At 34.1% G+C, this 10,679-nt stretch overlaps 1 protein-coding gene across 2 annotated transcripts; it reads left to right on the top strand.

The window, feature by feature from the left end:
- The first annotated feature begins 3,065 nt into the window (after positions 1 to 3,065).
- Positions 3,066 to 8,638, top strand: LOC108345905 (protein WHAT'S THIS FACTOR 1, chloroplastic). 2 transcript variants are annotated; one of them, XM_052867075.1, is made up of 2 exons: positions 3,066 to 5,346; positions 7,698 to 8,638. In XM_052867075.1, the coding sequence occupies exon 1, from the start codon at positions 3,176 to 3,178 to the stop codon at positions 5,183 to 5,185; it is 2,010 nt and encodes a 669-aa protein (XP_052723035.1). In that variant the 5' UTR covers positions 3,066 to 3,175; the 3' UTR covers positions 5,186 to 5,346; positions 7,698 to 8,638. The 2 variants fall into 2 exon arrangements, with proteins under 2 accessions (XP_052723035.1, XP_017440240.1); XM_017584751.2 differs by having other exon boundaries at positions 7,202 to 8,638.
- Positions 8,639 to 10,679: the final 2,041 nt, after the last annotated feature.

Below are 10,679 nucleotides of genomic sequence, written 5' to 3'. Positions count from 1 at the left end.
ATATTCAAAGTCCAAGCCTAATCAAGCCCTATATAAAGAGACTCATGGAAGGCAAAAAAGACACTTCATTCATTCTCAGACTCCTCCACTGGAAGTAAGCATCCACCACTACTCTCACTTTTATTCCATCATGTGTTTCACTCCATTCATGAAGGGTTAAGCTCCTAGGACTATTCCACTATAATTTCATTATGGATTCTAAGGTTAATTTGAATTAATGCAATTGTTTCTTTTGATTATTAATTTGAGTTATTCTCTTTCTATGTCTTTCATCTCTCAATCATATTAAAAGTAATGATTTTTGCATCATATGGTGTTTTAATCTACATGCTTATTGATCATATGAATTCGAGGGTTTCTAGGTTTGGTTGAGAATGTACTTTGATTAAATTTAGAAACTTTCATATGATTAAATAGGTTTTTGCTATCAATTGAGAATGTACTTTGGTTGGTGGTAATAATTTCAAGTATAATTAATTGGGAATTTACTTTGATTAATTAGCTTTTAATTTGGTTAGGAGATTTAAGAATAAACATGATTAAACACAATAGGATTTGATTAAGAATGTACTTTGGTTGAATTTATTGTGAATAATTTATAAAGGTTTTGCATTTGATTGAGAATCTACTTTGGTTAACTGCATGATCGCCCTCAAATTAATTAAGAATGTACTTTAATTAATTTGAAACTTGAACAATGATCTGTGAATAACCGATGATGAATCTATCTTGGAAAAGCAATGGAATTAGCCTATTTCATCACAATTGTTTTTAAGTTTCTTATTTGTTCTTTAAACATTCTCCAAACATCACTTTTATTCTTGAGCATTGAATTGCATTCATAAGATTCAAATATTGAAAGACAATTCTGTATTCGTTGGGAAATGACTCAGGGTTACTTTAACCCATCTACTTTCTTAAATACTACTTGGCAATACTGAAGTTGTCTTAAAAAGTAGTATTAATTTGATAGCTTCAACGACAACGTATCACACATTCAAATCGCAGACTCCATGGAAACCCAAATCCTTTTGTGTTCTTCATGAACCTGCAAAGAGAAAGTTCAGAAACATAAAAAGTCCCAAATCGCAACAACCAGAATCGTAGCGTCGCGGTCAGCGAACACCCTTAGACAACCTTCAACCTACAAATGAAAAACAGGACCAGATCACCACTGAATCATAGTTTCACCACTACGAAGGGCTACCTGAACGTGAAACCCTCAAAGGAAAACGAATCAGAAATCTTGTTCCCAATTTGGTTTTTAAGAACCCTAATTTCATCATTTCTAAATTCAATTTTCAGAAACATTAAGGTTGAAGATGATGACGTGACATAATGTAGTGACAACTCTGCTTAATGTGATGATCTTGTATCTACCACGTCAATTAATGAATCCAGCTCACCGACAACTCAATTTAATTTTAATGTTAACTCAATTTAACGGTAAGAACTCAATTGCACTTATTTTTTCATATTTAAAAACCCAATTGAGACAAAAAAAAAACTTATTTCAGAAAATCCAACCTAAATAGAAATTATAAAATGATTAAACCTAAAAAATTTATAAAAACTGGACAAAAATGACTAAATATACTAAACTATAATTAACTATATTATAATAACCAAAAAAACTGAATTACTTTGTATAATAATTGAATTGCACTGTTTTAGAGTTAAACTTGTAAATAAAATATATAATTACATGAGTTTGTTTGTTTATACAGATTAGAAACTCTATCTCTAAAAATATTTCTGTTTTATCGTGACATGAAATGTTTTTATTTTGTCACTTATCGTAATTTAATAGAAAGGTTTTGAATATTCTAAAATTATTTTTATTTACTTATTTTAAAGAAAAAAGTCATCATTTCATTTACAATTATATATATATATATATATATATATATATATATATATATAATAGTATTATGTTTTATAACTGTTTTATAATACACACATTTTTATCTTTTTATTTTTACAAATATAATTAATTTTATTAATTTATAAAATAGTTACTTGTTCTTATAATATAATTACAATATAATAAAATTTAGTTTTATTTTGTAAATATACAATCAATTTTAGTATAAATTTAATAACATTATTTTATTTTAATAATTATTATTATAATTGTTAAATTTTTTAAGGACTTTAAGAGAACGTTTATTTATTTATTCATATTACAGATTATATATATATATATATATATATATATATATATATATATATATATATATATATATATATATATATATATATATATATATATAATCTAAAAGATAACGAAGATATGTGTTTTTTTTTTACTTTCTTATGTTTGTATTGCTGATAAAGAAAAAAAGAACGAAGCAATTAAGTAAACAAAAGTAAAATATTGTAAACTGTTTAATTTTCAAATAAAAGTAAAATATAGTACACAATTTGAAACTGTTAATAAAAAAAGTTTAAATTTTTTAAACTAAACTAAAAAACAGTATAATTCAGTTTTTAAAAAAACAATTTAGTTTTTATAGTAAAAAATAATATACATAATCGATAATTTATTATATTTAAGTTAATTATGTCAGTCCTAATAAAAACTGACAGTTTTAATACCAGGTTTTTAAATTATCACATCATTTTCAATTTTTACTATTTTATTTTATTTTACTTAGTTGCAATTATAGTAATAATTTTTATCATTTTACATATTAATTCATATATTATTATTAAATCTAATATTTTTCAGTATATATTAATTTATATAGCTTACTTAAAATTAAAATATCATTTAAGACATTTAAAATTGAAGTTAAAAACACAAATGAGAAGAGATGTGAGAGTTTTTTTTAAATTATAAAATACAAAAAACAAATGCAATATAAGAAGTAAAAGATAATCTATTAAAATATTAGTAGGCGTAAAAAGTGGAAAATGAGTCTCCTTTTATATATATTTTAACATATTTAAGATATAAAATTAAAAATGTATAAAAAGATTAAATAATAAAATTTAGTAATAATTTGAGTAAATTAAAAGTGTAGTAAATTATGGGAGACAAATAAGTGGATAGCATTTCAATTGAAAGAAAAAAAAAACAAAGAATGTAAAACCCTAACCGCTACCTATTCCCAAGTCCAAAAACCCTTCTTCTTTCTCCCCTCTTTGTGTCAGCAAACTTCCATTGCCACCAATGCCTCAACCCAGCGCAACGCGGTTCCTCCTCCTCCTGTCCCGCCGCACCCCAACCCGGAACCGTCCTCCTCCTCCCTACCACCAGCGCCACCACCTCCGAACCATCTTTGATGGCACATTCAAGCCCGTCCGCGACCGCGGCCTGGATCACGCGGTGGAGCGCGAGAAAAGCCTCAAACCCTTGATCTCCCTCAAAACCCTCATCAAACGCGAACCCTCCAAATCCCTCCCTCTTTCACTCATCAAAAGCACCCTCCACTTTCCCTTCCGCCCCATCGAATTCATCCGCAAGTACCCCTCTGTCTTCGAAGAGTTCCTCCCCACTCCCACCATCCTCCAACCCCACATCCGCCTCACACCGGAAACCCTACACCTCGACGCCGAGGAGCAGCTCGTATACCAATCACACCAGTTCAAACACCAATCAGCTGACAGGCTCTTGAAACTCTTGATGATTGCAAGAATCCACAAAATCCCACTGCCACTCATTGAGCACTTGCGGTGGGACCTTGGCCTACCGGATGACTACACCGAGACGGTTGTACCAGAGTTTCCGGACTACTTTCGAGTTGCAGACGGGTTCCTTGAACTCGTCTGCTGGAGCCACGAGCTGGCGGTTTCGGTTATCCAGAACCGAAACAAGAAAGATGAATTTGATGGTCAATTGGTGTTTCCTGTGCAGTTTTCTACTGGTTTTGAGATGGATAAGAAGTATGAGAAGTGGTTGAGGGAGTGGCAGAGGTTGCCTTATGTCTCTCCTTATGAGAATGTGTCTCATTTGTCACCTACCAGTGATGAGTCTGATAGGTGGGTTGTGGGTGTGTTACATGAAATTCTTCATGCTTTTGTTGGGAAGAGAATTGAGAAGGATAGTTTGTTGGAGTTTGGGGAGTGGTTGGGGTTGAGGTCGAGGTTTAAGAGGGCGTTGTCGCAGCATCCGGGGATTTTCTATGTGTCTAGTAAAGTTGGGACCTATACTGTTGTATTGAGAGAGGGATACAAGAGGGGTGCACTGATTGAGGATCATCCGGTGATGAATTTGAGGAATCAGTATGTTCATCTGATGAATAGTGTCAGTGAAGAGGGGAAAGTGGGTAAGGTGGTGCAAGGAAAGGGTGGTGCGCATGAGGCAGAGGCTAAAGCCGTTGAAGCGGGTGAAAGAGAGGGAGAGGGAGAGGGAGAGGGTGAGAGTGATGGGGAGAGTGTGGGGCAGCATGAAGAAGAGGCATGTGAAATTGAGGATGCCAGTGAAACCGATGTTGATGATGATGATGATGATGAAAGGAGGTTTTGGAGAGGTAATCAGAAAATTGCTCCTGGTAGAAGGAACAGGGACTTCGGGAAAGTGAAGTTAGATGTTGGCAAGCCTTTTAGGGATTCTGGGAGGGAAAGATTGCATCTTAGAGATTCTGGGAGGGAACGATCTCCTTTGAGAGATTCTGGGAATGAAAGATCACGTTTGAGAGATTCTGGGAGGGAAAGATCACGTTTGAGAGATTCTGGGAGGGAAAGATTGCATCTTGGATCTTCTGGGAGGGAACGATCTCCTTTGAGAGATTCTGGGAATGAAAGATCACGTTTGAGAGATTCTGGGAGGGAAAGATTGCATCTTGGAGATTCTGGGAGGGAACGATCTGCTTTGAGAGATTCTGGGAGTGAAAGATCACCTTTGAGAGATTCTGGGAGGGAAAGATCACGTTTGAGAGATTCTGGGAGGGAAAGATCGTCTTTCAGAAATTCTGGAAGCGAAAGATCACCTTTCAGAGATACTCGAATGGAACGATCAACTTTCAGAAATTCTGGAAGGGAAAGGTCGTCTCTGAGCGATTCTGGAAGGGAAAGGTCACCTCTGAGAGATTCTGGGAGGGGAAGGTCACCTCTGAGCTATTCCCGAAGGGAAAAATTACCTTTGGGAGATTCTGGGACTGAAAGGTCGCCTTTGAGAGATTCTCGAAGGGAAAGATCAACCGGGAAGCATACACAGAAACCGGGGAGAAGAATTCGTTAGAAGTTTCTAAAAGTAGACCAGTGCGAGGTGGGCATGTAAAGAAGTTGAGAACACACAAGGGAAATCAAGATCCTCTAAAAGCAGCAGGTCATTAATCATCAAGAAAACCCCCTGTTTTCTGAAGATTCAATTTTTGTTTGCGGAAACTTTCACATATTCTGGTATGTGGTTCCTGCTTTGGTCCTTCCCTGTTATTAGTTTGAAACTTAAGGTTACAATTTTTAAATGTTTTATTCTTGCTGCTGTTCATGCAATATAATGTTAGGACCTATAGTTTAGTGATGGCCACTTCTTGGGCTATATATGTGACTAGCTTTAGTGGTGTTTTGTAACAGCAAAGAGACTAATGTTATATTGCAAATGTGTTATCTAGGCTACATTTTTTTGGCGTAATTTTTATTTTTAAGGATGTTTCGTGGCTTATCTATTGATTTTAGTTAGAATGGGAAATTGCTTTGTTATTGGTGTAAAGCGCACTATTTTTTAAAGGAGATTCCAAACAGATGTGCATATATTTGATAGCTTGCTTCTGTGGCATTTTTCATTTTTGTTGTTTTATTTTCCTTTTTATTTGGAGTTGATAAGACTCTAAGCATTTTAGAGGAAAATATTTTTTGGCCCCACATGAGAAAAGAAGTCCAAAGACATTGTTTATATATCCCTCTGTCTATTGCTTCATTCCCTTAGGAAGATATTAGCATGAATTTTATCCTTGGTCTACCCAAGATCATTGTTATCAAACTCGTAAGTTAACTCGTTAACTTGGACAAGTTTACATTCCTAGACTTGGCTTCTGACTTAACTCGGAAGCAAACTCTTTTTCCAGGTAAAATTGGTAGAATCGGGCGTGAGATCAATAGGATCGTGTAGAATCACGAGTTTGCAACGATTTTCCTAGCTTGAAAGGGGAAAAATGAAGAAAAACTAGGTCGTGTTGGGTTTAATGACTTGATTAGGGCTTGTTTTGTTGTGCTCCACCACCGTTCTTCATTTTGTTGTGCTCCACCACGGTCTCTCACGCCGCTGTCTCTCTTTGGCCATCTCATTTGTCATCGCCTCACCTCCTTCATGCTTGCCATCGTTCCTCCTTCGTGTTGTTCATCACGCCTCCTTTGCAATCGCCTTAAGCCTCGTTTGAGCTTGTCGTTGCGCCTCATTCGTGCTTGCTCTCGTGCTTTGTTCAAGGCAACCCTTGAAATTCAGTAACATCTTTTCCCAAGGAAATGATTCATTCTCGAACCTTCACAACTCTTGCCAAGTCATCGCTTCGATTTTTTCACCACACCTACTACCATCAGTCACATCCCCTCAAATTTGACAACCCATCATTCAAACCTCTTTGTCGTTATGCTCCTTGAGGTCGGGGCCTTCTGTACTTGTAAGGTTATGGCCAAAGATAACAATTTTTCTTTGCAAAATCAAGCATTCTGACTACCGAATGCCAACACCTCACTTTAACTAATTGACCGGACACTAGCACTCTTTGCATGCCCTTAAGACATGAAAAGAATGGGGGACTGGTGTATTGTTTGTGGCCGAAGACCCCTGGTTCTACTAACTACAACCTTTGATTGAGTTACTTAAGACAATGACATGATACCGTTTGTTGGGTACCTAGTGTCAGATAGTTTTTAGCCAATAAGATGACTATTGGATACTCTATGAATGGATCACCTAGTCGAACACCGAATACAGGGTATCGGGTACTATGTTTCCGACACCAAAGACAATATCTACTTTGATAACAACGTTGCTCATTAAGCCAGGGTACCGATATCTCTTCATGCTTGTCGGGGACATTCTCACATTAGATAACTTAGCCAAAAACAAGTTCAGTTTCTCACAGGTAAGTTAGTCTTTGGGCCTCTAAGCCAATGGGTCCAGTGGCCCATGGTCTATGAGGTACACCTATAAATATTATTTTAATTGTAGTTTGACCTCACCTTTTGCATTACTTCAAATTTGACTAGAATCTCTGACTAAGTATTAACTTGAACGTTGGATGATTTTCTATAGGTACCCCACCATCTGGTAGAGGACGAAGGAGGTTTGGAGGACGGGTATCAGGTAGTGAAGAATTTGTGGTCCAGAAGGAGACTTTACGGGGTATGTTCGGTTTCGCAAGAACACAATAAAATGGTGAAACTCAATGGTAAATGTATGGTTTCCCAAGAACACAATAAAATGGTGAAACTCAAAATGGTAAATGTAATGATCGAGGGAATTGCGGGAAGATAGAAAGAACACTAAAGTAAATTGCAAAAGGGTAAATTACGAAGGAAAGTAAAAAAACTTGTAACATAAATCAAAGAAAGTAATAAACCAAATTGCAACAATCTAATCATTTTTTCTGTTCAGTGTTTCAAAATGTCTTGATTGTTACACAATTTGTCATGCTTTCGATTGATCGACATTATTGATATGAACTTCCAATAGTAACTTTTGTTATTTAATTTAACATTAACTTTTTCACCCACCTTCTTCACTCTACGGATGTTATGCTTCTTGGTAGTGATGTACGTTAGGCTTGTCGCTTCAACTACCAGTGTGCTTTTGTCTTCACATAGAGTGTTGCTTGCTCCTCTTACCTCATTTTCACTTGGGCACATATTTGTTTGGAGCATTGTAGAGGAAGTGAAATTGGATTGTAGGTAAAGATTTATTGTGCATTTGAGAAATGGTTTATCTAAAGAGCCATCAGATTCTGAAATCCGGAATGGAGAGGTGTCTGAAATTGCAAGCCCCGAAGTACATTGCTGGAATTTTAGGATGGTCTAAGAATCATCTTTCTGGCATATTTTCATGACCAAGATTGACAGGCGGTCTGGTAAAGAGCTCGAGAAGGAGTCCAAATTCCTGAAGAACAAAGAGGCTGGTTTTGTGAAGATGATTCCCACTAAGCCCATGGTAGTTGAAACCTCCGAATATCCTCCCCTGGTCGTTTTGCTGTGAGAGACAAGTGTCAAATTGTGGCTGTGGGAGTCATCAAAAGCGTGGAGAAGAAGGACCTTACTATAGCTAAGGTCATCAAGGCTGCACAAAAGAAAGGCAACTAAATCGTGCAGATGGTCTATGAAGAAATGTCTGTTGTTATGACTATGATGAATGGTTTCTTGTTGGAGATGCTGCTATTCGGGTAGGGATATTAGTTTTTCGGAGATTATGTACCGAAATCATATCTCCGGTACTCAATGCTTTCGAAGAACTTGAGTTGAAGTTTGATGCAGATGATGTTGTTGTCATTCAAATGGTCCAGTAGGCAATGTTACCATTAAGTAGAAATAGTTGCTAGTTGTCGAGAATAGCTGAGAAGTTGCCTAGGACACTGGTTAGCATTATTCTGTAATGCTTGACAATCCTTGCTACTAAAAGAACAAGATGGATTATATTGTGTACAATAGTCATAACTCTTGTGAATAGTGCAAATGCAACTTTTGAGTGATTCTGAATTTATATTCAGCTTAACTATTGGTGTCATTTGTCATCTACAGTTTTTGAACTCTGAATAGAATGAGGAACTGGTACCAGTGAACAAATACTTTAACCCAAAGCCTCTTGTTATGTGTCTTCTCTGTTGATGAAAAACTGAAACATCTCACTCTAACCCAAAGTGTTCAAGTTTACTTAGTTATTACTACCATGGGAAAGATGGAAATTGAGCTGAAAATAGAAGCCAACTCCAATTTGATATTTTAAGATGGTTCCCTACCCAATTTAAATTCTTCAAAATGAAATCAGAAATAAGAGTTTCGGAAAAACTCAAATTAAAATTAAAAAAAAAAGTTGAAACAGATCATTTCAGTCTGTCTGCATGACATTTCTGCTTTCTCCAGAAACCCGACGACTTCTTCAACTTCTTCAACCTCATCAACCGCGTTTCCCTCGTTGACAATCACTGAGCCAAGATGGTATTAAGGAGGTCGTGCATGTATAAGGTTCAACTTTTCGGATTCTATTTTATTAATATATTTCAAAATAGGTATTTCATAAAGTATTTTGGATCCCAAAAAATATTCCCAATTTTCGAAATAGGTGTTTTAAAAAATATTGTTGAGTTGAAAAATATTTTCTAGAATATTTATTCCAGAAAATAAAAATATATTTTATAATGAGCGTTTTGAATGGTATTTTTAATTTCTGAAAGATATTTTTGAATTCTAAAATTGGCATTTTGCAAATTATTTTTGGTTCTGAAAGATATTTATAGTTTTTTTTTAAATACTTTCTAGAATACTTATTTTGAAAGATAAAAATATATATTGATATAAATATTTTGGAAGATATTTCCAGAGTCAGATGTTTTTCCTGAAATATATTTTTATTTTTCAAAATGAATGTTTTGAAACATATGAAAATATTTTTAAGAAAACTTATTACAAAATACATAAAAAAATTATATTCTGAAATGATGTTTTAAAAGATATTTCTAAATTAAAAAATATTTTTTAAATCTTATTTTAAAATATATTAAAAAAAAGGAAGTTCAGAGAATACACCCATTTTGAAGGTATTTACATTTTTTTATAATTTTCACTAAGAGTAATTTTGGTTTATGAGTTATGGGAGTGCAGGAAGAAATAACCACAAAATATTTCAGGTCCACATACAACTGAGAAAACATTAAGGCCATACGGAGCAAGACAAAGCTCACAAAAATACTCTGTACTTTGTCTTTAATCCAACCAAAGCATAACATTACACATATTGAAGGCCATTTCTTCTTGCACCTCGATGATTTCAATGCATTTAATTCTGAAATATACAATTTAGAATATCATTTTTTTCTATTTTTAGAATATATTTATGATTATATAATTTACAATTCAATTTTTATATTTTGAATTATATAATTTAGAATATATTTTTTGTATTCTATATTTAGGAATACAAAAAATTATATTTCAAATTTTGCATTTGAAAATATATTATAAAAATTACATTTTAAATTATAAAATGTAAATTTACATTCCAAATTACAATATTAAAAATACAAAAAATTATGAGGATGCAGGTTGAAATTATGTAATTACATGAAGAAATTGTCCAATGTGAATCAACAATGGTCCATGTTGAATTCGTTTTCATTGAGTTATGTCAGTGGTTCAAATTGAAAACAGTTAAAACTGAGTGAAGGATTTTCCAAGTTCAAATGTATTTCATTTAACATTTCACTTTCCACCGTTAAATAAAATTCAAAAATTGAATTTTCGTGATAGTAGGGGTAACATTTGTGTGGGTTTTGATAAGATGCATATGTACCCGTTTTTGTATATACACTAAAATTTTGAACAGAGATATATTTTTAAAATAAATGTATTTTATTTTTTATAAGAATAATTGAAATCAAATAATAATTTACAACCAACCAGATCGACAGGCTTGTCTTCTAGTTTTTTATTTTTTCTGCCATCAAATTTAATGTTACAGTTTTTTTGGATTGTTTTGTTTTATCTAGATGATTGTCGGCTTAGTTTGGAGGACTGTCGGTGTTAGT

Source organism: Vigna angularis, chromosome 8, assembly GCF_016808095.1.
Source record: "Vigna angularis cultivar LongXiaoDou No.4 chromosome 8, ASM1680809v1, whole genome shotgun sequence".
Taxonomy (NCBI): Eukaryota; Viridiplantae; Streptophyta; class Magnoliopsida; order Fabales; family Fabaceae; genus Vigna; species Vigna angularis.
The sequence above is the reverse complement of the archived record's forward strand: the minus strand, read 5'-3'. Positions and strand labels throughout refer to the sequence as shown.